The sequence below is a fragment of the Phacochoerus africanus genome, chromosome 12 (genome assembly GCF_016906955.1).
Source record: "Phacochoerus africanus isolate WHEZ1 chromosome 12, ROS_Pafr_v1, whole genome shotgun sequence".
NCBI lineage: Eukaryota > Metazoa > Chordata > Mammalia > Artiodactyla > Suidae > Phacochoerus > Phacochoerus africanus.
In genome coordinates this window covers 32,989,366-33,016,695 of record NC_062555.1, presented here as the reverse complement: position 1 = coordinate 33,016,695, position 27,330 = coordinate 32,989,366, and the positions used below count along the sequence as shown (strand labels likewise).

General features: G+C 46.9%; 1 protein-coding gene across 1 annotated transcript in view; it reads right to left on the bottom strand.

The window, feature by feature from the left end:
- Positions 1 to 3,952: 3,952 nt before the first annotated feature.
- Positions 3,953 to 27,330, bottom strand: part of FBP1 (fructose-bisphosphatase 1) — a 33,754-nt gene continuing 10,376 nt past the window's right edge. Inside the window, exons 2-7 of the mRNA XM_047755274.1 lie at positions 21,723 to 21,885; positions 18,274 to 18,366; positions 12,585 to 12,725; positions 8,266 to 8,403; positions 5,973 to 6,092; positions 3,953 to 4,282 (exon numbers count right to left, since the gene is read on the bottom strand). Of these exons, the coding sequence (XP_047611230.1) occupies positions 4,091 to 4,282; positions 5,973 to 6,092; positions 8,266 to 8,403; positions 12,585 to 12,725; positions 18,274 to 18,366; positions 21,723 to 21,885 (847 nt within the window). The 3' untranslated portion in view covers positions 3,953 to 4,090. The remainder of the gene's footprint in view (positions 4,283 to 5,972; positions 6,093 to 8,265; positions 8,404 to 12,584; positions 12,726 to 18,273; positions 18,367 to 21,722; positions 21,886 to 27,330) is intronic.

The following is a 27,330-nucleotide window of genomic DNA, read 5'->3' as shown; positions in this document are numbered from 1 at the left end:
TAGTGATGTCCCCTCTTTTATTTCTCTTTTTTTTTTTTTTTTTTTTTTTTTTTGCTTTTTAGGGCTGCACCCGCGGCATATGGAAGTACCCAGGCTAGGGGTAGAATCAGAGCTACAGCTGCCAGCCGATGCCACAGCCACAGCAATGCAGGATCCAAGCTGTGTCTGCAACCTACTCCACAGCTCATGGTAACAACGGATTCTTAACCCACTGAACAAGGCCAGGGATCCAACCCACATCCTCATGGATCGCAGTCACAGCAACGCAGGATCCAAGCTGTGTCTGCAACCTACTCCACAGCTCATGGTAACAACGGATTCTTAACCCACTGAACAAGGCCAGGGATCCAACCCACATCCTCATGGATCGCAGTCGGATGGATTCGTTTCCACTGAGCCATGACAGGAACTGCTCCCTCTTTTATTTCTGATATTAATCATTTACGTCCTCTTCTTTTTCTCTGTTAGCTTGGCTAGAGACTTATCAATTTTATTTATCTTCTCAAAGATCCAGACTTTGATTTTGATTTTCTTTATTGATTTCCTATTTTTAATTTCACGGACTTTCTTTCTCATTCTTATTATTTCCTTTCTTCTGCTTACTTTGGATTTAATTTGTTCTTCTTTTCCTAGCTTCCTATGGTGAAGACTTAGAACGACTTTAGCTCTTTCTTCTTCTCTAATATATGCATTTAATGCTCTCGGTTTCCCTCTAAGCCCTGTTTTTACTGCATCCCACACATTTCAATAAACTGTATTTTCATTTTAATTTAGTTCAAATACTTTAAAATTTCTCTTGAGGTTTTTTTCTTCATCTCTGTGTTATTTAGAAATATGTTATTGAATCTCCATGTATTTTGGAATTTTCCAGTTATCTTTATGTTATTGATTTCTAGTTTATTTCCACTGTGATCTAACAGCAGACATTGTATGATTTTGTTAAGGTGTGTTTTATGGCCCCCAATGTGATCTATATTGATGAATGTTCCCTGTAAGCCTGAGAAAAGTGTGTACTCACTGTTGTTGAATGAAGTAGTCTATAGATGTCAATTATACCTTGCTGACAAATGGTGGTGTGTTTAACTATGGGCTTATTGATTTTTGTCTGCTGAATCTGTTCATTTCTGAGACAGGAGTGTTGAAATCTCCAACTATGATAGCAGATGCATCCCTTTCTCCTTATAGTTTTATCAGTTTTGCCTCATGTAATTTTGTTTTTCTTTTCTTTTTAAGTCTGCACCTGCAGCATATGGAAGTTCCTGGGCTAGAGGTCCAATCAAAACTGCAGTTGCAGGTCTACGCCACAGCCACGGCATTACTGGAGCTGAGCCGCATCTGTGAACTATGCTGCAACTTGCAGCAATGCTGGATCTTTAACCCATTGCATGAGTCTAGGGAATCGAACTCACATCCATCCTCATGGAGACAACATCAGGTCCTTAACTGCTGAGCCACCATGGGAACTCCTCCTCATGTAGTTTGATGCTCTGTTGTTAGGTACATGCACTACTACATCTTTTTGGAGAAGTGACTCCTTTATTATTATGTAATGCCCCTCTTTTTTTTTTCTTTTTTTCATTTTTTTGGCTTTTTTCCTTTTCTAGGGCCACTCCCAAGGCATATGGAGGTTCCCAGGCCAAGGGTCGAATCGGAGCTGTAGCCCACCAGCCTATGCCAGAGCCACAGCAACACTGGATCTGAGCTGCGTCTGCAACCTACACCACAGCTCATGGCAATGCTGGATCCTTAACCTGCTGAGCAAGGCCAGGGATCGAACCCAAAACCTCATGGTTCCTAGTTGGATTCGTTAACCACTGCGCCATGACAGGAACTCCTGTAATGCCCCTCTTTCTCCCTAGTAACTCGCCTTATTTGAAGTTTGCTCTGCCTGAATTTAATATAGCTATTCCTGCCTTCTTTTCATTAGTCTTAGTTTGGTGCATTTTTCTCCATCCACTTACTTTGATCTCTATGTCTTTATATTTAAATTGAGTTTTCTGTAGACAACACAGGAATTGTGTCATGTTTTTGCTCCACTCTTAATTGGTGCCCTTAGATCATTGACATTCAAAGTGATTATTCATGGAGTTGGAGTAATGGAAAACAGCAACCGTATTCTTTACTATTTTCCTTAGCCACATCCATCAAAGGCCGATCAAAGTCATTCTTGGGAGTTCCCATCGTGGCTCAGTGGTTAATGAATCTGACTAGGAACCACTAGGTTGCAGGTTCGATCCCTGGCCTCACTCCGTAGGTTAAGGATCTGACGTTGCTGTGAGCTGTGGTGTAGGTTGCAGACGCAGCTCAGATCCCGTGTGGCTGTGGCTGTGGCACAGGCTGGTGGCTACAGCTCCGATTCACCCCCTAGCCTGGGAACATCGGTGTGCCGCAGGAGCGGCCCTAGGAAAGGATAAAAGACAAAAAAAAAAAAAAGTCATTCTTCATTTGTTACAATTTTTTAAAAAATCTCCAGTATTTTTTTATTCTTAGGATTTCCCTCTTTCTGCTTACAGTCTTAGAATGGCCTAGGTTATGGTGCCGTCACTAATAAGCCTGAAATCCTAGTAGCTTAGTACAACAAAGCTTCGCTTCTCTTTCACATCACAATCTAATGTAGATAGAGCAGTGGCCCAGGCACCCAGGCTTTTGTCCTTTTGTAATACTGTCATTGAAATGCCCTTTTAAAGCATGGAAGGGAAAGAAGGATTATTCATCGTGTTTTCAAACTGGAATTAGTACACATCATTTCCACCTACATTAGATTGGCAAAAATCCTAATATATGTAGAGCTCTAGAAAGTCCAGATGTTTCTTTTTTCTTTCTTTCTTTTTTTTTTTTTTTAGGGCTGCACATGTGGCATATGGAAGTTCCTAAGCTAGGGGTCAAATCGGAGCTGCATTTACCAGCCACAGCCACAGCTACAGCAATGCAGGATCCAAGCCAAGTTTGCAACCTATGCCACAGCTCACAACAGTGCTGGATGCTTAATCCACTGAGCAAGACCAAGGGTTGAATCCACATCCTCATGGATACCAGTCGGGTTTGTTACTGATGAGCCACAAGGGGAACTCCCCAAATGTTTCTTAACTTCTTCTTCTTCTTCTTTTTTTTTTTTTTTTTTGTATTTTGTCTTTTTAGGGCTGTACCCAAGGCATATGGAGGTTCCCAGGCTAGGGGTCTAATCGGAGCGACAGCTGCCGACCTAGGCCACAGCCACAGCCATTCCAGATCCGAGGCACATCTGCGACCTACACCACAGCTCACGGCAATGCCAGATCCTTAATCCATTGAGCGAGGCCAGGGATCGAACTCATAACCTCATGGTTCCTAGTCAGATTCGTTTCTGCTGCACCACGACGGGAACTCTTATTTCTTAACTTCCGATATAACTTGCTGTATTCATGGACTTTCAGCATAGGAAGACCCAGAGTCAGCTAAGGGAGAAATTGTTTCTACAGAGAGCCTAGTAGAATCATAGTGTTTGGCCAGGAAGTCACAGATGGGTACCACCACTCATCATTTATCACTCTCCAATCCCCAGAGGGTATAAACAGCATCCCCCGGTGTTGATGCTGCATACCCAGACCTAAATGGACAACATAATGAAGAAGCAATACATTAACTCCAAGTTTAGTGGCCAGACTGCTTGGGTTTGTATTTCAGCTGTCACTCATTGGCCAGAGATGTTGGGCAGATTACCTCAGTCCTCCATTTCATCATCTGTGAAATGGGTTATTCATGATACCTAATTCAAAAGGTCATTGTGAAGATTAAACGAGTCATCTAATGTTACATGGATTAGCTGTTATTATTACTATTATTATTGCTATTACTATTATTTGGCACAAAGTAATGAAGACTATGTCTCCTCTGTCTACTCAAAGTATGTCTTGACCATCAGTGGCATGACTGAGATAGCATTTTGTTTAGGTAGCACACGGCATTCACGGCATTTGATGGTAAAAATATCTCTACTTTTTAATTTCTGTGTCTAGGAATGTATGATGCACTGCCAGAATAAGGTAGCACCGTGCAAGAGAAAAGGTCCAAATAAAAGGCAATTCTCTTTGGTGTGGGCAAGGCCCCCTCTTCACTTGGCTGCGTGCTTCTGATATATTTCCAAGAGCTCAGTCACGTCTTCAGGAGACCCCAAGATGATTGGCGCCCTCTGGTGGATGTCAGTGGGAACGATGTCCAGCACAGCTTCCTTCCCAGTGGTGGCCAGTCCTCCTGCCTTCTCCATGACATAGGCCATCGGGTTACATTCGTATAGAAGTCTTAACTGGAAAACAAGAGCAGCCGCTCGCATCAGAACACATCACACAGAAAAGAGACTTGTTCCATAGCAAAACAGTGCGGAGCTCATCCAAAGGAACTGATACTTTCTCTTGCCTTCCACGAAGGTGTAAAAGCACCCTCGCCCCCCCCCCACCCCCTCTCCCCCACCCCACCCCCTCTCCCCCCCCACCCCCTCTCCCCGGACTCCTGCCCCGCCTCCCGCAGCAAAGTTGCATCTAAGACTGAACAGTTAATTTAACCGTTTGGTTAAATGAAGCCATTCATCAAGCCAGAGCCTGCAATCGATCGCCTGATGCGAATGTGAGGCAGACCACCTGGACTCAGGCTGAATGACATTTTGGCAGAACCGATGAGACCCTTCTCTTTATAGCACGGAAACTGAACCCAGTGAGTGATTCTGTGTGTGTTTTGGATAGAGCTTGGCCTATTCTAAAAGCATTTAAAAGTCCACGGTACTGTCTGGCTGCAGACATCTGGAAAGCAGACTGGGCTCCTCCAAACAGTATAATATTGTTTGCGACTCTGTACACATTCCTTTTACAATTCTCCTAAGGCTCTCGGGTTGGGATTTAGTATGTTATACATCTTGGCATTGACTTTTAAATATTAACTTTTTTATTGTGTGCATTTTCATGCCGGCTGCCTACTGAGTAGACAGCTTTTTGCAGGTGTTTCCTGACTCTGTTTCCATACAGGTGTCATGGCTAGATTTGCAAAACTGGAAAAAAAAAAGGAGGAGCCTTAATATTTGTGTTAAGGAGCAATTTTTTGGAGGCATTAAAGGGCTATAAAACAGGCTAATTACATAGGTTGGGATGCCTGAAATGGCTATGGCATGAAGGATGTTTTAATTACATAAGAGTGTCTTCGGTGAATGGGGCGCCATGTACCATAAATGGATCTGACCATGTCTGAAATACATCAATTTCTAACTATCTTAAGGGGATCCTAGTCCTTCTCTCACATTACAAACAACAACAACAACAACAACACAAAGACTATCTGTCCTTTGGGAAAAACAAAGGGACAATACTTGGGAGGAAAACACGCTGTCCCTTGGTGTAGAAGAAAAGTGAGGCGTCCCTTAGCCAGCAAGAGCGAGCATAGCCCACCTGCTTGCAGGCACGCTGCAGGCATTGGACCAGTGCATCATTCACAGCTCACCTGAAAGCTCTAGGTTTCCCCAGAGATTCTTTCCTTCCCTAGAAAGGTATCATTTTTCCAAGCAGCAAATGTCAGCTCACGAGTTATTTCAACTTTATGCCTTTTGAAAGCAATCAAAGAAACCCTCTGTTGGGAATACGTATGTGATTTGCTGCCTTGGTAATGAGGCTGGACTGCTTCATTTCACTTTATGGATTGAATTCATGTTGCTCAAGCCAAACCATGGACCCACTGGAAGCGCTAAGCATTTTCTTTTCGTCCCCTCGGACCAAAACACCATGACTTATCTCCAGGAATGGAGCGGCTCTCAAGAGATCCTTTTTAGCTGATATTGCCTGGCTTTAACCAGGACAGCCTTTAATCTAGAAAAGAAGTTGCTGCGGATGTCCTTGGCACCCTATAGCAGAGCCTGACAGCTGCCATGACCCTCCTTCCTTCCTAAATCAAATCCCCCCAGGCTGCAAATGAAATCCACTACCTCTCAGCCATTCTTCAGGGCATCACATTACCTTTCCTTTGGGGCTTTTCTTGTTTGCTGGGTACAGAAAGATCCCTCCATAGACCAGCGTGCGGTGGACATCGGCCACCATGGAGCCCACGTACCTGGCCCCGTAGGGGGCTGAGTTGTCCTGCAAGGTGAAGACCAGCAATAATTAAGATTATAGAAAAGAGTCCTCAGAGTTCCCACTGGGGCGCAATGGAAACGAATCCAACTAGGAACCACGAGGTTGCAGGCTCGATCCCTGGCCTCAATCAGTGGGTTAAGGATCTGGCATTGCTGTGGCTGTGGTGTAGGCCAGCAGCTGTAGCTCTGATTTGACTCCTAGCCTGGGAACTTCCATATGCTGCAGGTGCAGCCCTTAAAAAAAAAAAAAAGACAACAACAAAAAAAATCAAACAGAGCACCTAAGAACTGTGTGTTTGGGGCTATGCTAGGAAACGTGATGAAAATCCTGTTCCCAAGAGGTAGAAAATGGGAGTTCCCATTGTGGCTCAGTGGGTTAAGAACCAGACATAGTGTCCGTGAGCATGCAGGTTTGATCTCTGGTCTCGCTCAGTGGGTTAAGGATCTGCCATTGCTGTGGCTGTGGCGTAAGCCTCAGCTGCAGCTCAGATTTGACCACTAGCCTGGGAACTTTCGTGTGCCTTAGGTGTGACCATAAAAAGAAAAAAAAAAAAAAAAGGCAGCAGAAAATGGAATCACAGAGACAGAACATCTTACAATGGCTCAAATTACCCGAGGAGGCCCTGAGAAGGGTAAGGTGGATTCTGGCTACAGGGTTGGGGCAGGACCTTGCAGGGGAAGATGGATTTTGCTAAGGAGCTAGGCGAGAGTGGGGTTTGCATCTCACAGGAGCAGGAACTGCCCAGGCAAAGGCGGGGCCAACGTAGAGAAGCAGGTGTGTCTGCTTTGTCCCGGGGAGGAGAAAGCCGGAATCTCCAGAGAGTAAAGCTGGAGAGGGCACCAGCTCAGAGGACCCTGGATGCTATACTGACAACATTTGTGCTTCCTCCTCAAAACCCAGCAGCTGGACTTCCCGTCGTGTCTCAGTGGTTAATGAATCCAACTGGGAACCATGAGGTTGCGGGTCGATCCCTGGCCTTGCTCAGTGGGTTAAGGATCTGGCGTTGCCGTGAGCTGTGGTGTAGGTTGCAGATTCGGTTCGGATCCCATGTTGCTGTGCCTGTGGTGTAGGCTGGCCGCTACAGCTCCAATTCGACCCCTAGCCTGGGAACCTCCATATGCCGCGGGAGTGGCCCTAGAAATGGCAAAAAGACAAAAAAAAAAAAAAACCAGCAGCTTCCAAAGGCATTAAGCAAAAGTAGGGCAAAATAGGATATTCCCACTTAGAACCAGCTCTACCAACAGCTGTTCCTTCTCTTCATACTCAGTGATTTGTTGTGGTTGTTGCTTCTTTTTAGGGTCACACATGCAGCATATGGAGGTTCCCAGGCTAGGGGTCAAATCAGAGCTGCAGCTGCAGGCCTATGCCACAGCCACAGCAACGTGGGATCTGAGCTGTGCTGGTGACCCACATAACAGCTCATGGCAACGCCAGATCCTTAACCCACTGAGCGAGGCCAGGGATCAAACCCACATCCTCATGGATACTAGTTGGGTTCTTAACCTGCTGAGCCACAATGGGAACTCCATACTCAAGGATTCGTAACCTCTTTAGAAAGATACCACAGTGGCCACTCTTAATCTAGAGACAATGGATGGAAACCCATTAGGTGCCACAGCGCAGGGGCCTGCAGGAGAAGAACCATGTTTTGTATTGGCTGGGATCAGGGACTCCAGGGGTGAAATATGTTTTACTGACATGAACTCATTCATTTGGCTGACTTTATTATTTTTTTTAAAGGGAGGTGATTTTATTTTATTTATTTATTTTGCTTTTTTAGGGCCACACTGAGGCATATGGAAGTTCCCAGGCTAGGGGTCGAATGGGAGCTTCGGCTGCTGGCCTACACCACAGCCACGACAACTCGGGATCCTTAACCCACTGAGCGAGGCTAGGGATCAAACCCGCATCCTCACAGACCCTAGTTGGGTTCCTTAACCACTGAGCCATGAAGGGAACTCCCACCTGGCTGACGTTATTGTCCTGATTTTCTTCTGCCAAGAGAAAGTGGCCAAGGGGCTGATATCTCAGGGTGGGAGTTTCCAGTTCCCAGCATCTGAGCGGGAATGCAACTATGGGGTCAGGGCCCACGAATCCACCCCTTCTGTCCCTGGCAGCTTTCACCTCCAGGGTAACTCGGCCCCTTCCCCTCTGCTCACCCCCAGCCCTCACTTACTGGGGGAAACTTCTTCCTCTGAATGTACTCAGTGATGGCAGGGTCGAACTCCTTGGCATAGCCTTCATTGATGCTGTAAATGCTCCCCTTTTTTTTGATCTTCACATCCCTGTCCACCAAAATGAACTCTCCGATGGCCTGTGAAACAGGAAGGAAAGTGGAGAGGTGATCACATCTTCTCCAAGCCTGTGGCCGGGGGGGGGGGGGGGGGGGGGGGGGGGGAGACGGCGGTGCAAGGCTTGAGGTCACGCATGCGCTTCAGCATGGAGAGCTTATTTTTTGTTTTGTTTTGTTGATGGAGGTAGAACTGACGTAAGGTTGGGCTCGTCTCAGGTGTGCAACAAAACAGTCGAATATTTGTAATGCTGTGAAATGATTATCAGCAAGGGAACTTCTCCTTGGCCCGGGACATCCATGCCTCTGGGAAAAAAACGGGGGGAGTTCCCATCATGGCTCAGTGGTTAACGAACCCGACTAGGAACCATGAGGTTGCGGGTTCGATCCCTGCCCTTGCTCAGTGGGTTAAGGATCCAGCGTTGCCATGACATGTGGTGTAGGTGGCCGACGTGGCTCGGATCCCGCGTTGCTGTGGCCGTGGTGTAGGCTGGTGGCTACAGCTTTGAGTTAACCCCTAGGCTGGGAACCTCCATATGCTGTGAGTGCAGCCCTAAAAAAAAATTGGGGTGCAGATGGGAGCTAGGTTATCGGGAGAGACTGCCCACTGAGTTAAACCAAAGTGTTCGTGGCTGCTCTTGGCTTTCCATCTTCCATTTCTATCTTGATGTTATTTTCCCTTTTGTGAGCTGACAGAGACGAGGGCAGAACCCTGCGTTTTGGCTCACAGCACATCTAACTTCCAACTTCCAGTGCCTTTGCGCACTGATCTGCAGAGGGCTTCTCAGAACGCAGCCTCCCACAAAGTCGCAGTGCTAAACTGATGCCTTTAGGGCTTAGATTCTTCAAAGGAGATTGGAATTTGGGAGGAAGCTGTCACGTAACTCCTGTGGCTCTGGACCAGGAACTGTTTGGGGCTCTTAAGGGTCTCCAGTAAGAGGGTAACAGAGGATCTGCCCCCTGGCAAGAGTTCAGAAGGGAAGATCAACACATCTCTCCCCAGCCGTTTATCCCCATAACAAAGACCAGTTCCTGCCAATGTGGAGCGTGTTGGAGCTAGAAAGGAAGACAGGGAGCAAGAGTGGAGGGTTGGGAGAGAAAAGAGACTCGCATTAACAGTGGTCACTGAAAGGTATCACTGTGACTGGTTCATTTATTTTTATTTTTTTGGTAAAAGTCCAAAAAAACGAAGCCATCACACAGTAGATGCTCATGAAGCCATGCTTTGCAGATGCCCTGCCCTGGGAGCTGGCCAGAGCATCCCAGCTGTGAAGGAGCTTAGCTCTCTGATACAGAGACACAGGAGACTGAGAAGCTTTTCACATACGAAAGCCTGTGAGAAATGCAAATAAAGCTGTTGTCATCTTTTCAGCAGAAACTGAAAGCCAAGATGAAAAGAAAACGGAGTTCCTGCTGTGGCACAGTGGGTTAAGAATACAACTACAGCCGCTCAGGTCACCACAGAGGCATGGGTTTGATTTCCGCCTGGTGCAGTGGGTTAAAGGATCCAGCACTGCTGCTGTGTAGGTTGTAGCTGCAGCTTCCATTCAATCCCTGGCCTGGGGACTTGTGTATGCTGTGGTTGCAGCCATAAAAAAAGAAAGGAAACAAAAAGAAACAGAAGGGAAGGAAAGGAACGAGTTCCCATCATGGCTCAGTGATAAATGAACCTGACTAATATCCATAAGGATGCGGGTTCAGTCCCTGGCTTCACTCAGTGGGTTAAGGATTCGGCATTGCCATGAGCTGTAGTGTAGGTCACAGATGCAGTTTGGATTCTGGGTTGCTGTGGTTGTGGTGTAAGCCAGCAGCTATGGCTCCAATTTGACCCCTAGTCTGGGAACTTCCATATGCCGCAAATGTAGCCCTAAAGAGACAAAAAAAAAAAAAGAAAGAAAGAAAGAAAAAGAAAGAAAGAAAAGAAAAGAAAGTAAGAGAGAAGAAGAGAAAAGAAAAAGAAAAAAGCAAAGGAAGCTCTAAGCTGATGCAAGGCTCGCCCCCTTGCCTCCCCTGCAGGCATCAGGAGCCAAGGGTGCCTCAGATCCGCGGAGGGCAGCCAGCCATCAAGGAGTATTACAGGCACCCTGCATGGTTCTCCCAAACACCGAGGGGCCATCAGCTGTGAGGAGGGCAAGAGACTATGAAACATGCAGAGACTTGCTCTCAGAGATAAAGTCTGCGATCTGGAAACAAGAAGAGATTTAATGTGTCCTCCACATCCATCAACTCAAAGCCAAGAGAGAAGTGACCAGAAATCCACAGACATCAGTGCTTTTGGAAACTGCACCCTGGGCTCAGCGTGAACTTTGTTCCAGTTCTGCCGCTGTTTTCCCCTGAGATCAATCACCTCCTCGGGAGGCTCAGACTGGTGCTGTTTCCCTACTCTTGATTATTTATTAAGCATTGGTACTTCCAGTGCTAAGGAGGCAAAGTCCACTTGTGCAAGAGTGCAGGGGACAAAGATGCCTACATCCTGACGTACAGGACCCGCCAGCCACAGACCCGAGGCCTCACCACCAGCAAACCGCCCCTCACAGGATTCTGGCGGCTGCTGGTACCCGGTGTTCGGTTTGTCAGCAAAAAGCACCAAATCCATAATGGATTCCATTTGTGTCATCTGAGGACGATTCTAAAACTGAAAGATATTTATAGTACTTCCTGTCTTGGTGCAGCGGAAACGAATCCAACTAGTAACTATGAGGTTTCGGGTTCGATCCCTGGCCTCGCTCAGTAGGTTAAGGATCCAGTGTTGCCGTGAGCTGTGGTGTAGGCCAGCAGCTGTAACTCCAATTTGACCCCAAGCCTGGGAACATCCATATTCCATGAGGTCAGCCCTAAAAAGCAAAAAAAACAAAAAAACAAAAAAAAACCCCCACAAAACCTGAAAGGTATTTATAAACCCAATTCTTTTTCTCTTGGGACACTGGACCCAACGCATAATAAACATGTCAACCTCTTGGAGATGAGTCTATGGAATCCCTCTCAATGGTAGGTTTAGTTGAGCCAAAGATTTAAAGAGATTTCTTTGGTCAGTTTAGCTGCTCGGCTGAAAATGTCCATGAACAGAATAAATGAACAACTCCAATTGATTGACATGTGGAAGAAATTACCCACAAGTTAAAACGGTTCATGTATATTTTTCATGGCACCTTGGGCTCCTTTCCCATAATGGAGCTTTTCTCTCTAAGGTGGACTAAGGAATTAGCTTCATTTCCTTCTTTATTTTCAATTCCTTGGGTTCGTCAAAGCCTTCTCAAAACCACAAGGGTTCACTGAAGGTGTGAGCGCACGTGTAGGACCTTAGATGAATCTGGGAGCTAATTCTGAAGAAACGTGGCAGTTCACTGCATCCGTTGGGACCCCCGTTCAGCTCAGGCAAAGACGCTGGTAATGGATAGAGTAGGTGGCAAGCAGACCCGCCTCGGGCCCCATCTGGTCCATAAATGTATTTTAGTTGGCTAGCACAGTGTTGTACAAATCCAGAAACACTACGTTTTCTAAAAAATCCAGTGTTTCTTGAAACCCTGAAAACCTTGGCAGGATGGAGCCACTATTCGTAAGGAGTAACAACGGCTGGACATCCCCAGGTCCCCAGCACCCCACCATCACCCCACCACCGCCTGGCTGTCTTTCCCCAGCAGACGCCACTCATTTTTGTGGCCTGCCTGGCCCCGTGGGCATCTGAGTCGGCCAAGTAATGTCTGCTCTAAAGAATTCATCTTGGGAGTTCCCGTGTGGCTCAGTGGTTAATCAACCTGACGAGGTCCCATGAGAATGCGGGTTCATTCCCTGGCCTCGATCCGTGGGTAAAGGATCCAGCATTGCCATGAGCTGTGGTGTAGATCGCAGACCGGCTCGGATCTTGTGTTGCTGTGGCTGTGGTGTAGGCCAGCAGCTGTACCTCTGATTCGACCCCTAGCCTAGGAACTTCCACGTGCCACAAGTGCGGCCCTAAAGAGCAAAAAAAAAAAAAAAATTCTTGGAACAAAGACTTCCCCCATGCTCTGGACAGACATCCTGCCTCACCTTGATAACCCTTTCATCATGTATACGTTGTCCCTCCATCTCCCCCCCAACCCCTCACCCCATCATCTCTGTCCCTCCAGGATGATGCACCTCTAGGTGCCCCCCCACCACCAAGACACACAACAGACACTCACAGCCGCCAGCCAAGCAAGCACCTAACATCCCCCAGGGTCTCTCACCGGGTCCAGCATGAAGCAATTGACTCCATTCACCATGGCCAGGACCAACATGGTGGCACTGCCATAGAGCGCATAGCCAGCTGCCACCAGGTTCCGGCCTGGCTGCAGAGCGTCCTTCTCAGAAGGTTCATCAGTTGAATTCTGGGGCAAGAAAGAAAACAAAACACATCTTTGGTTTGGTTCTGGTCTGTTTGGTGGGTTCTCTTTTCCCATTCACCCACTAGCAAGATGCGTTAGCAAGGTGCTCTCCCCATGAAAGAGGGCATCTTCCCGGAGGGGGGCCTTCTTCCACACGTCAGTAATATCCTGATTATATTACCACAGCAGCATTCCCAACAACCCCCTGCATCTGGAGCCTTCTTGCCAATCAGAGTCCTCCTCCAATTTTATTAATTTGATAGTCCCTCATTTCGCCATTATCACTTTCAGAAAAGAATGTGCCTCCTGGCCAGCACCCACTAATTTAATCTGATTACAGGCATCAATGCCTTCCCCCTGCCTACTCCATCTTTATTTAAACAAATTAAGCCTGGGCTGCAGGGCTATGAGACTGGTGAGGAAATCAATTTCATGAGCTCCTGCCAGTTGCAGCATATATTCCAGTGAGCCGTGTGGTCCATGCTCCCTCATCAAAGAGATTCTCAGAAATACAGCAATGGAGACCACTTCTCCAAAGTCATTACCACGTAGGGCAAACACTTTCCATTTTGGGGGACCATGACCTACAATAAAAAGTACATTTTTTTTTGTCTTTTCTAGGATCGCACCCGCGACATATGGAGGTTCCCAGGCTAGGGTCTAATTGGAGCTGCAGTCACCAGCCTATGCCAGAGCCACAGCAACACCAGATCCAAGCCAAGTCTGCAACCTACATCACAGCTCATGGCAACGCCGGATCCTTAACCCACTGAGTGAGGCCAGGGAAAGAACCCGCAACCTCACGGTTCCCAGTTGGATTCGTTAACCACTGAGCCACGACAGGAACTCCAAAAAATACATTTTAGGAGTTACCATCGTGGCTCAGTGGAAACGAATCTGACCAGCATCCATGAGGACGCAGAGTCAATCCCTGGCCTTGCTCAGTGCCTTAAGGAGCCGGTATTGCCATGAGGTGTGGTATAGGTAACAGACGTGGGTCAGATCTGGTGTTGCTATAGGCCAGCAGCTACAGCTCCAATTCGACCCCTAGCCTGGGAACCTCCATATGCCGCAGGTGATATGATACATTCTCATTTGCAACATCCTTTAAAGATATCCAGACCCCACAGCTAAAAGCAGGGTTTCAGAAGGGCTCTAGCAGCTTCAGAATCCAATTGGCTTCCCTTAACTGGACACAGGGAGACTTAATAACAGCCATATAGAATGTGGTTTCTGATGCTGAAACTTCCTAGCTCTGTGGGACCCTGGGCAAGTTAACCTCTTGTTTCTTTATCTATAAAGGAGAGGTACTGAAAATTAAGCATCATGCAATGAAAATCGGGCCTGGCACATAAAAAGGACTCAACAAATAGTAGCTATTAATATTACTTATCTTCTTTTGTGTATTAAGATTCAATAGACAGGAGTTCCTGCCATGGTGCAGCGGAAACAAATCCAACTAGGAACCATGAGGTTGCGGGTTCGATCCCTGGCCTTGCTTAGTGGGTTAAGGATCCGGCGTTGCCATGAGCTGTGGTGTAGGTCGCAGACGTGGCTAGGATCTGGTGTAGCTGTGGCTGTGATGTAGGCTGGCAGCAACAGCTCCAATTCGACCCCTAGCCTGGGAACCTCCATATGCTGCAGGTGTGGCCCTAAAAAGACAAAAGACCAAAAAAAAAAAAAAGATTCAACAGACAGTATCACAATCTAAACTTACTTGAGGAAGGAAAGGAGGGAGGGATGGAGAAAAGAGGAAGGAAGGGAAAGGAAAAGTATTGATTCATGTATAATTCGAAAGCCCAGTGGTTAACACAGCTGCATTCAGGGATTCGGCCCATAGGACAGGACCCCCTCCTCTGCATCTCTATTGCTTCCTCCTCTCTGGTGCCAAATGGCTCCCAGTAGGTCTGGACTCACATCCAGTCCTTTCAGCAACTCAAATTGATGATGTAAGCCTCTTTTCCAATGATTCCAACAGTACTGTTATCATCTCATCAGCTCTGATGAGAACATGGAACACTGGACCACATCCCTAAGGGATCCCTTTGGAACCTATTTCCAGGCACCATGTTTGGGTCACCATTACCGGGTTCCAGCTATGAACGGATGGTTTGCCACTGGGTGGGTGCACTGAGTGATTCCAGCCCAGAACCAGCTCTGCAGAAAGCAAGAAGCTCTCCTAAGGGCCCAGAAGTCCTGAAATTGTTACAAACAATTAATAAGGCATTCGAAAACTGAAATGACTTAAAGGCAATGTCACACGCATCACCTCCTTCAGGCTTTTAAGGGAACCACTTCAGCTTTATGGACAAGGAATGGAGGCTCACGGTTGAGTTATTCCAGCATTCATAATTCAAGCTGCTATTGCAAGCTGGTTTGATTTTTTGAGGTGACAGCCAGTGTCTCCCAGTGTTATAGTTCCCCCCCCCTCATAATAATTGGTATTTGGGAGGTTGAGGTGGAAACTGAGGCTGGCAAACATTAGTGCTGCTGCAGCTTTGGTTGAGTCATTAACCAGAGGTCTTCTTCTCCATGAAGAATTTTGCTGCTGGGAACCCCTGTCGCTATACTACACAAATCTGATGCTTTGCAGGCAAAATGATGTGCCTCCATGTCTATACGAAGAATGGGATGTTTCATGGTATGATTTGGAAAATAGATTAATTTCTGCCTTTGTCCTTCTGGTCTGAGCATCCGAACCTCCTATTACTGAAATTGATCTGCCTCTCAGCCAAGACAAATGCAAGATATATCCCAATGACAAAAGACAACTGTCCCGTGGTGGTCCCACTTTCCATATTTGAAAGGAGATTATGGGCAACACTAGACAACAAGTCACCTTGAAAAATCAAGCACACGCTGCAGTTGCACTTCCGTTCCGGCCTTGGTACCGCAGAATAGGATACATTATAGGCTGAATTAGCCACCTCATCCGTTAAGATGAAGGAAAAGGCTCAGCCTCAAAGGCATCTGTGAGCTTTTATTTCTAAAATAAACAAGAAGGTTGAAGCCAAGATGACATATTTTAGTTTTCATTGTGTTTTATGGACCCATGGGTATTTATTCTATTTTTCACTTGGCTGTATATTTGAAGGCTCTTCCGTAACCCCCACCCCACCCCACCCACCACACACACACACACACACACACACACTTTTTTTTTCTTCTTAGGGCCTTACCCGAGGCATATGGAAGTTCCTAGGCTAGGGGTCAAATCAGAGCTACAGCTGCTGGCCTACACCAAAGCCACAGTAACTCCAGATCTGAGCCTCGTCTGCCACCTATACCACAGCTTACGGCAATGCCAGATCCTTAACCCACTGAGCAAGGCCAGGGATTGAACCCTCATCCTCATGGATCCTAGTGGGGTTCATTAACCACTGAGCCACAAAGGGAACTCCCCGCACATACACACACTCAAAGAAAAAGAAGGAAAGAGAGATTTTGGAGATAGAGCTCCAGTCCAGATCACACAAGTAGGATAGACCCAGGGCCAGTGTGCTTTCTATAATTTATAGCAGGGTCAGCAAACTCTTTCCATATAGACTAACAGATAGTAAATATTCTAGGCTTTCCTGTCACATGGTCTTTATCACAACCTCTTAAGCGAAATCAGCCAAAATCAACATATAAACAAGTGAGCTGACCATATGCCATTAAAACTTTATTTATGGATGCTGAGAATTAAATTTTTCATTTATATACGCTGTGGGTCTTGAAATATTACTCTTTAGTTTTGTTTTTGTTTTTGTTTTTGTCTTTTCTGGGGCCACACCTGAGGCATATGGAGGTTCCCAGGCTAGGGGTCTAAATGGAGCTGTATCCACCGGCCTACGCCAGAACCGCAGCAACGCCAGATCCAAGCCATGTCTGTCACCTACACCACAGCTCACAGCAACGCTGGATCCTTAACCCACTGAGCAAGGCCAGGGATCGAACCTGAAACCTCATGGTTCCTAGTCGGATTCGTTAACCACTGAGCCACGACGGGAACTCCTTAGATTTTCTTTTTAGCTATTCAAAAATGCAAAAAAGGGCGTTTCCTTGTGGCTCATCAGTAACAAACCCGACTAGTATCCATGAGGACGTAGGTTCAATCCCTGGCCTCTCTCCGTTGGTCAAAGATCTGATATTATTGTGAGCTGTGCTGAAGTCACATATGTGTCCCGGATCTGCTGTAACTGTGGCTGTGGTGTAAGCCAGCAGCTACAGCTCTGATTGGACCCCTAGACTAGGAACTTCTTTTTATTTATTTTTTTCCTTGCCTTTTGTCTTTTTACGGCTGCACTCAAGGCATATGGAGGTACCCAGGCTAGGGGGTCTAATCCGAGCTACAACTGCTGGCCACAGCCATAGCAACTCCAGATCCAAGCCGTATCTGTGACCTACACCACAGCTCACAGCAATGCCTGATCCTTAACCCACTGAGCGAGGCCAGGGATCAAACCCACAACCTCCTGGTTCCTAGTCAGATTCGTTTCTGCTGCACCACGACAGGAACTCCTAGTCTGGGAACTTCTATATGCCGCAGATGCGCCTTCCCCCGATAAAAGCAAATGAGTTCTTTTTCGATCACGCAATGGGCTGGATTTGGCCCTGGGAGATCACAGTTTGCAGACTCCTGATTTAGAAGATTTCGAGGACAATTTTGATATAAATAATCTCTATTGTTGTCATATTCTCACAATTCTCAATTCACATAGTTATCACAGTAGCTACTCTATACTGTCTAATTTATTTTATTTATTTGTTTTTGGCTGCACCTGAAGCACGTGGAGATGGAGGCTGGGAGAAACCTTGGGAAGAAGCCTCCTTCCCCACTCTAGCCTTGGACAAGGTGGTTCATATAGTCCAACGCTGACTTCAACTTGATATAAGTCAAGACTCAACAGCGTTCCTCAGTCCATGGCAGGGTGGCAGCAGCAACAGAAGCAGTAAAATTGAATACATCATTGAAATTTTTTTCATCTCACCCCTAAAACACAAAGATTTTCTTTTTCTAGGAAAACTCCTGATTCTAACCAATAAGCTGTTCATGTTTTCCTAGATTCTTCTTCTGACACTTACCTCTCAAAGGTTAAAATAGAAATCTTCCCTCCTTTTTCTTTGGTTTGTTTTTGTTTGTTTGTTTTAGCTGAGCCCAAAGCATGTAGAAGTTCATGGGCCAGGGCTCGAACCCCTGCCAAGCAGCAACCAGAGCAGCTGCAGTGACAATGCCAGGTCCTTAGCCCACTGCACCATGAGGGAACTCCTATCTCTTTTATTTTTAATTTCATTTCCTATCATAAAAGAAAGCAAGGTACAGGTGAAAGAGGGAAATATCTTTCTCTTTCCACCCACGTTTACATTTTCTTTCAACAACTTATTGGATTGTCACTCTGCGGTTAATACTGGAAAAGTCATAACTTGAGATATAAAACTATTTCAAGCCTCACAGAGTTTCATGGTGTACATTCTAGCTGTGCCGCCAGTAATGAAACAGGGCTGGGGGCTGTTCAACCTTAACTCTCCTTTTGATCCCAAGTCAGAGGCCGGATCCATCACATTTTACCTTTCTGTAGATGCCAAAGATGGTTCCAATGGACACAAGGCAGTCGATGTTCGACGATCCATCGAGGGGATCAAAACAGACCACGTATTTACCCTGAGCAAAAAAGAAAAGAAAACACAACTTTACATTAAAAATGAACTTGTGAGAGCTCCCACTGTGGTTCAGTGGGTTAAGAACCTGAAGGCTATCTATGAGGATGTGGTTCCATCCCCTGGCCTTGTGCAGTGGGTTAAGGATCTGGCATTGCTATGAGCTGTGGTGTAGGTCGAAACTGAGGTTCAGATCTGGTGTGTCCATGGCTGGGGTGTAAGCCTACAGCGGCAACTGCAATTCCACCCTGAGCCTGGGAACTTCCATATGCTGCGGGTGCAGCTATAAAAAGAAAAGGAAAGGAAAAAAAATAAATAAATAAAAATGAACTCACTATTACAAAATAGAGAGTAAACACTAAAGAGTTAAAAAAGGGAATCTAGGAGAAAGTTCATGAAATGCGAGTTTTACATCCTGGTAGAGAAGGTATGAGGTGGTATACAGAGGGAAAAACAATAGGAGTTCCTGTTGTGGCGCAGTGGTTAAGGAATCTGACTAGGAACCATGAGGTTGCAGGTTCGATCCCTGGCTGCACTCAGTGAGTTAAGGATCCGGTGTTGCTGTGAGCTGTGTGCAGTTTGCATACTCAGCTTGGATCCAGCATTGCTGTGGCTCTGGCGTAGGCCGGTGGCAACAGCTCCGATTGGACCCCTAGCCTAGGAACCTCCATATGCCTTGGGAGCGGCCCTAGAAAAGGCAAAAGAAAAAGGAAAACAACAAATATATATATATACACGCACAGACACACATATCTCATAAAAAGAAAGGCAGATAAAACAGCTTATCATAGGAGGTGTAGATGAAGGTAAGGAATACAGATAATTAAGTTATAATTTCCTACATCACTGATCCGGATATATCATAATTTTGGTTTGAGTTTCCTGGCAGTCAAAGGAAGAACAGGAATAAGATTAGTCATGTCATTCTCTTTATTCATAAGGGAAAACTGTAATATCTGCAATGAAGCAGAGATAACATTAAGGAAGATTTTCAAGCAGTTCTTAAGATGACATTGGAGTTACAGGACACAGAGTTCTAAACCATATCCTTACCGTAATTCCCAAAGGAAATAACCCTCAGCTATCGTGGGACTAAGAAAGATTTATTCTTTAGACAAGCTTTTCAGAGGTTTGCTGGAGCTGGTGGTACATCTCTCAGGAGCCAATGACGCACATCTCTGCCCAACTCTGACTTCAGTGACGTCATGCCCATAACTTAAAATCAACTCTGAGGGCCATTTGCTCAGTTGAAAAAGGCAAGTGCTATAAATTAGAGGGGTTTTTTTTTTTTTTCCTAGTAAAGAGTCAGTTTTCCAGCACACCACTGGGGATTTTCCATTCCCACTTTATCGTTTTTTTCCTCCGTGTTTGGTCACCCCATGGCATACAGCGTCCCTCAGCCAGGGATAAGATCCAAGCTGGAGTTGTGACCTACACCACAGCTGCAGCAACTATGCTGGGCCAGGGATCAAACCTGCATCCCAGGGCTCCCAAGACACTGCTGATCCTGTTGCACCACAGCGAGAACTCAGTCCATCTTCACTTTGAAATGTGGTTTTTAAGGGCGTTCCCATTGTGGCTCAGTAGGTTACAAACTCAATTAGTATCTATGAGGATGCAGGTTCGATCCCAGGCCTCGTTCAGTGGGTTGAGGATCCAGCATTGCCCCAAGCTTTGGAGTGGTTTGCAGACACAACTCAGATACTGTGTGGCTGCTGCTTTGGTTGCGGTATAGGCTATAGCTCCGATTCGACCCCTAGCCTGGGAAATTCCATATGCTGCAGGTTCAGCACTAAACGGCAAAAATTCTCTGATTCTCTGACTACTTGCTCTTCTTAACAAATCACCCTGGGTGACGCAGGAGAAACTGTTATCTGGAAAACAGGAACCCTCTTATCACAAAGCACATTGTGGTCAGAGAAGCTGGACTGGCTGAGAGAGAATATTAAACAACAAATTCAATCCACATGCCTGAAAAGCCAAGTACCTTCAGGAGCCCAGCAAAGAACATGGACGTTGAATCTGACACATTAGTAGTAGTTTAGGAATGACGTAAAACAAGATAATCACGTGGGGCTCCCCATCCCTCTTATAAAGGTCAGTTCAGTTATCAGGCAGCCTCTTTAAATTCATCTTCTGCTTGGATTTCTTTTTTTATTTCTCATTCTTCTCCTTTATGCCCCCAACTCATCTCAATCAGAGAAAGAGTGTAAGCCCATAGAACTGCATGGCTCATCTCAAAAGTTTTCTTATTGGAGTTCCCGTCATGGAGCAGCGGAAATGAATCTGACTAGGAACCATGAGGTTGTGGGTTCGATCCCTGGCCTCACTCAGTGGGTTAAGGACCTGGCATTGCCATGAGCTGTGTTGTAGGTCTCAGATGAGGCTCAGATCTGGCGTTGCTGTGGTTCTGGCGTAGGCCAGTGGCAGCAGCTCCAATTCGACCCCTAGCATGGGAACTTCCATATGCCGTGGGTGCTGCCCTAAAAAGACAAAGAAAGAAAAAAGTTTTTTTGTTATTATACCATTGTTGTCATTGTGTAAAATCTAGATATACTCTTTCATTCACTTTTTCAATAATCATTTGCTGTTGAGTCACCACGGCGCTCCAAGTATTGTGCTAGATGCTGAGATACAAAGAAGAATATAATTCATTCTCTGCCCTCAAGAAGCAATCAGATTAATCGGTTTCAATGCATGAATCAGTGGTGGGAACTGCGAGCAGTTTATTTGTTTATTTATTTATTTATCTTTTTAGGGCCACACCCGTGGCATATGCAGGTTCCCAGGCTGGGGGTTGAATTGGAGCTGTAGCTGCTAGCCTAGCCTACACCACAGCCACAGCAATGCAGGATTCCGAGCCACATCTGCGACCCACACCACAGCTCAAGGCAACGCTGGGTCCTTAACCCACTGGGTGAGGCCAGGGATCGAAACTGCATCCTCATGGATACTCGTTGGGCTTGTTACCACTGAGCTACGATGGGAACTCCAGCGAACAGTTTAGATTGGCAGGAGAGTTGGTTGTGAAGGTTGGGCATTGGATGGATGGATGGAGGTGACGCAAAAGAGGTAGTTAATGGAAGCCAGACTTTAAAGTGCTTTGAATATGACAATAAAAAGGAGTGGAGATGAGTCAGAATCTTTGAGTGTCTCCCATGTATGAGTGCACAGGAGAGCTGGTAACGACACAGACCGTGGTCGTAGCATGGACAAGAGGGCAGGCTGAGCTATGTCTGTGAAATGAGGGTTAATGGTTCAGGAAGATTCCTAGGAATCCAGCTTGGCTGAGTAAGCAGAGCAAGGAGGGGAAAAAAACCTGCTCCATTCAACCCCGTAGTAACAGAGAAGCAGACCCACCCTTTTCTCAGGTTCTACTATTATGGCGTTTTTATCTTCTTCTGACACGAGAACGCAGGTGGCAAAAGATGACTTTAACACGTTAATGACCAGGTCATTGGAGAGGACATCCAACTTCTTCACTTGATCACCTGTCACGTTGGTGGAGCCAGCAATTCCATAGCTAGGAGGATGAAAAGCAAAAAAATATCAGCCATGACCACCAGAATAGGTAGATGTAACCTAGAAACCCAGTAAACCCCATTTGTTGGGATTTAGAAGAAAGGAGAGAAGACACATAGTTTGAGAGAAATAGAATGAGAAGAACGAAATAGAAGAATCCCTCTGGATTTGCTCCTTCAGGAAGTATTGTCATTCACTGTCCAGTACCTGTCGTGGTACCCAGCACACCTTTGTGGTTAAATCCAAGTTTCTCAATCTTTTTTTTTATTATGGTCCCGAAGGAGACTTTTTTATTTTTATTTTTATTTTTATTTTTGTCTTTTTGCCATTTTCTTGGGCTGCTCCCGTGGCATATGGAGGTTCCCAGGCTAAGGGTCTAATCGGAGCTGTAGCCACCGGCCTACACCAGAGCCACAGCAACTCGGGATCCGAGCCGCATCTGCAACCTACACCACAGCTCACGGCAACGCCGGATCCTTAACCCACTGAGCAAGGCCAGGGACCGAACCCACAACCTCATGGTTCCTAGTCGGATTCGTTAACCACTACACCACGAGGGGAACTTCTCCAAAGACTTTTTTAGACTTTTCTTCTCTCACACACTCCTCCATAAAATTTTAATTTAATTAAAATTTTTTCTTTTTGCTTTTTAGGGCCACATCTGTGGCATATGGAGATTCCCAGGCTAGGGGTCAAATTGGAGCTGTAGCTGCCGGCTTACACCACAGCCACAGAAATGCAGGATCCAAGCTGTATCTGCGACCCACACCCCAGCTCATGGCAACACTAGATCCTTAACCCACCGAGTGAGGCCAGGGAGCAAACCTGCATCCTCATGGATACTAGTCGGGTTCATAACCCACTGAGACATAATGAGAATTCTAATTTTAATACTGCATGTAGAGTATATGTCTATTTATGTGCTATATGTACCTATGTCTTAAAAGGTACATACAGGAGTTCCCATCATGGCTCAGTGGTTAACAAATCCGACTAGGAACCATGAGGTTTCGAGTTCGTTCCCTGGCCTTGCTCAGTGGGTTAAGGATCTGGCGTTTCCGTGAGCTGTGGTATAGGTGGCAGACATGGCTCGGGTCCCAAGTTGCTGTGGCTCTGGTATAGGCCGGCGGCTATAGCTCTGATTAGACCCCTAGCCTGGGAACCTCCATGTGCCGTGAGAGTGGCCCTAGAAAAAGCAAAAAGACAAAAAAAAAAAAGAAGAAGAAAGTACATACATACAAAAACAAATTTTTCCCCTGTGAGTTAATGCATAATGAAATCAGTTGAGAGACACAGCAAGCAAGGGAACCTGGCTAGGAGATGGGGACTAAGCCAAGGCATCTATGGTTTTATAGCTGAGAGGATCCTAAAAGAACAAGAATTATTGACAGATCCTACCACCTCATTTTATAGAGGTGGAACCTCACTCCCAGCCACCAGCAGACTTCTCTAAACTAGAGCAGCTGTGACAAGCTCACTTTGGCTTCCAGGCCAGGCTTCTCTTGGTGGCAGTCCCAGGGGTCAGAGGGAGTGCGAAGCCTGGAGTCTTTATTTTCAAGGTACCTGCACGTCAGTAATGACGAGTTCCCAGAATCTCAAGTCCAAGTTTGTTAGAATGAGGCAAGAGGAGGGTTATCATAGCCTGCAGTTGAATAGGAACACTGAAAGGAGAGGAGAAGAGTTCCCATCATGGTGCAGCAGAAATGAATCTGACTAGGAACCATGAGGTTGTGGGTTCAATCCCTGGCCTCACTCAGTGGGTTAAGGATCCAGCATTTCCATGAGCTGTGGTGTAAGTCACTGACAAGGCTCGGATCTGGCGTTGCTGTGGCTGTGGTGATTAGACCCTTAGCCTGGGAACCTCTCTATGCCATAGGTGCTAAAAAGGAGAAAAAAAAAAAAAAAGAGAGGAGATGTCTTAGAGGAAGGGTGCATGGAACAAGATTAGACACCGGATGTGGGAAGGGAAAGAGTCAAAGCATTGAAGATACTGCCAAATAGCCCAGAGTGGGTGATCAGGGGCACCGTGGCACCCTGGGCTGAGATTGCTGGGAGCACTGGCCCGGGAATGGATTGTCATGACATTCACGGCTTCCACTCCTGAAGATGCATTTTCTCCAGACGTAACTTGCGTGTCTCTGGCTGGACACAACTGAACCAACAGCAGAAACAGTCCTAACCCAAAGGGGTCATCTGGCCTGGCTCTCTCTAAGAGGTAAATCAATTTATCATCCAGCCCATTTTCCAGCATCACCTCTTTCGGCACCGTTCCTTCGCCCACCTGGAAAACAGCCCTCCTCCCAAAGCCCTTTCTTTTTTCTTTCTTTTTTCAATGGCCACACCTGCAGCATATGGAAGTTCCTATAGGTGGGTGGAATCGGAGCTGCAGCCGACACCTATGCCACAGCCACAGCAACGCTGAATCCAAGCCCTATCTGCCACATATGCCACAGCTTGCGGCAACACCAGTTCCTTAATCCACTGAGCAAGGCCAGGGATCAAACTCATATCCTCTCGGACACTATGCTGGGTGGGGTTCTTAACCTGCTGAGCCACAGCGGGAACTCCCCACTTCTCTTTTCAGCATATGTCATTCACCTTTTGTTGAGTGAAAGAGCAAGGTTATCTATCAGACTTGCAGCTGGGGTTTTGCTTCTCTTTCTACATAATATTTCTCATCTCAATTGTGAAGCTGACGCTGATGAAGAAAGAAGGCAGCCAGATTCTGGGTGGAACCGGGGCTCGAAAGAGCCCGACAGCTCAAAGACATCTCCCGCAATGGCCCTACTGGAGCCAATAGGCTCTCCTTCCTCGTGTTGGAGATTTTCAGCATTTAAGTCACTGCTGATTCAGGAGGATCAATAGCATGCGTGGAAAGGAACTTGGGCTTCATGACAGAGACCTGCTCAGCCCTCAGCTCTGCAAGCCCCCTGCTCTTTCTGAGCCCTCGTTTCCGCTCCTGCTCAGGCAGGGCAGTGATGCCTCGTTGGGCTGTTAAGGATGATATGCTTCTTGTGGACACAAAGGGTTGAGCACAGCCCTTGGAGCCTAATGCGAATTCTCTTGTCTGTTCACTAAAGGCAGTGCTCATTAGGGATCTGGGAAGGGGAGGGGCTCCCAAGATCTCCCCTGGCTTCGAACCCCATCACGCCGGCATGGTTCTTCCACCTTTCCTTCCATGAGGATGCAGACAGCGCATTGCATCCCAGCTTCCAGCACATAGAAGGCTCGTAAGCAATGCTTGCTGAATGGCATCCCCTGAAGACAACAGAAACCCCAGCCTGAAGGAATGAGTGTAGGAATGATCAGTGTCAAGGTCGGGCCATGATTTGGCAGGTGGAGGAAGCCACTGGCACAGTCCCCGGGGTGGGGGTGGGGGGCGGCTATGGGGACAGTTCCGGGGAGGCCTGGGCAGCTGGGGCAGGTGGGAAAGGCCCTACTTTATACACTTTGTTTCACGTGCCACCTGCTCAGGGATCTCTCCCAGAGAGGGATGAGCAGATAAGCCTTAGTCCCTCTGACTTAAAAGCTTCCTAGAGGCCTGTGTGAGTGTTCATTTATTCCACATCTGCAACCTACACCACAGCTCACGGCAATGCCGGATCCTTAACCCACTGAGCAAGGCCAGGGATCAAACCCACAACCTCATGGTTCCTAGTCAGATTCGTTAACCACTGAGCCACGACAGAAACTCCTATGAGTAGTTTTTTAAATTTCAAAGTCTTTTCCACCTGGCACCTGAATCCAGGGAGCTCTGAAATGCAGGAAGAGGAGACCCAGAAGAGAGGAGATCCTGCAAGGCCAGCTCTGGTTTGTGGTCCTGCTAGGCCAGCCCCACAGGCCAAGGACAGACCAAACCCCCCATCACAGAGTCCTCCCACGTGTTTCATGGAATTGAATGGAAGCCGTCCTGATGCACTGGACTGTATTTTCTGAGCTTGCAGAATGAGCAGCTAGTCGAATGAGAAGCAACTCCTGTTGGCCCAGATCGTGTCGTGGGCTATAAGAGGTTACAGTCAGTGTCAGGGCAGCTGGCTTGTCCACCCAAGGCCACCAGCCAGGTTCCTACGTGCTGCGCCAGGGTTCTAAGGTGGCTCCTGAACTTGGGACAAAGAATGTCACCATCGGAGTTCCCGTCGTGGCACAGTGGTTAACGAATCCGACTAGGAACCATGAGGTTTCAGGTTCGATCCCTGGCCTTGCTCAGTGGGTTAAGGATCCGGCGTTGCCGTGAGCTGTGGTGTAGGTTGCAGACGCAGCTTGGATCCCGTGTTGCTGTGGCATAGGCCAGTGGCTACAGCTCCAATTAGACCCCTAGCCTGGGAACCTCCATATGCCATGGGAGTGGCCCTAGAAAAGACAAAAAAAAAAAGTGTCACCATCCATCCATGGAGAGACTCAGGTAGGGCCATAGAACTGCAGGATGAACCCTGCAGGGGACACGCCCCACACCAGGACCCAAATGGCCATCCTTAGGGACAAAGCATTGCAGACTACTGGCTTCTATGTCTCCGCCTCCGCACAGGATTGAGTGGTCACCCCCTCATTCTCATCTGTACCCATCGAGGGTCCCTCCCCTATTCTAACCAGAGGGAGCCTTCCCCAATTATCCTCCAGTTGCTTGTGAAACATAGAAAACCATACAGAGATAGACTATTCTGGGCCCCTCTAACTCAAATTCAGGCATTTTATAACTTTCCTAGGACATCTTGTGGGTTTCCCTTGTGACACCTGGTGTTAGGAAAGTCTTCAGAGAAAGCCCTGGACAGTGACTCGGAGGTGGAAACTGGATCCAGGAAGAAGAATTCCCAGTCTGCAAGGTCTGTAGTGACAATATCTGAATTTATACCCCGTCAACGTGGATTCTGTATGTTGCATCTTAGCGCACAAAATTAGCTGTGACTCAAGGAATTTCTCCTGCATTATCCTGTAATCCTGCCCGGGGATAAAGTCAGGACCAGGCAAAAATGCTCAGTCAGTCTTCTCCCAAGATGCTGCAAGAGGAGCCCTCAGAAGGGCGGTGAGACCCCCCCCAGAGAACACATTCCACCATCAATGGCAAGACCCCCCAGGGAACACATTCCACCATCAATGAAAAGCCAGAAGCAGGCAAAGCTTCTGCAGCTTCAGCAAAAGAAAAAAGCCCAAAGAAATATCCTCAAGGCACTCGTTAGCTGAAGAGCACAAAGTGTTCATTTTCTTGGGACATTTTCAGAAATCCCCTTAGAAAAAATACTCTTCTGGACTTCCCATTGTGGCCCAGTGGGTCAGGAACCCAACCAGTATCCATGAGGATGAGGGTTCGATCCCTGGCCTGGCTCAGTGGGTTAAGGATCCAGTGTTGTTGTGGCTGTGGCCCGGCAGCTGCAGCTCTGATTCAACCCCTAGCCTGGGACCTTCCATATGTCCCAGGTGTAGCCCAAAAAAGAAAAAGAAAGAAAGAAAG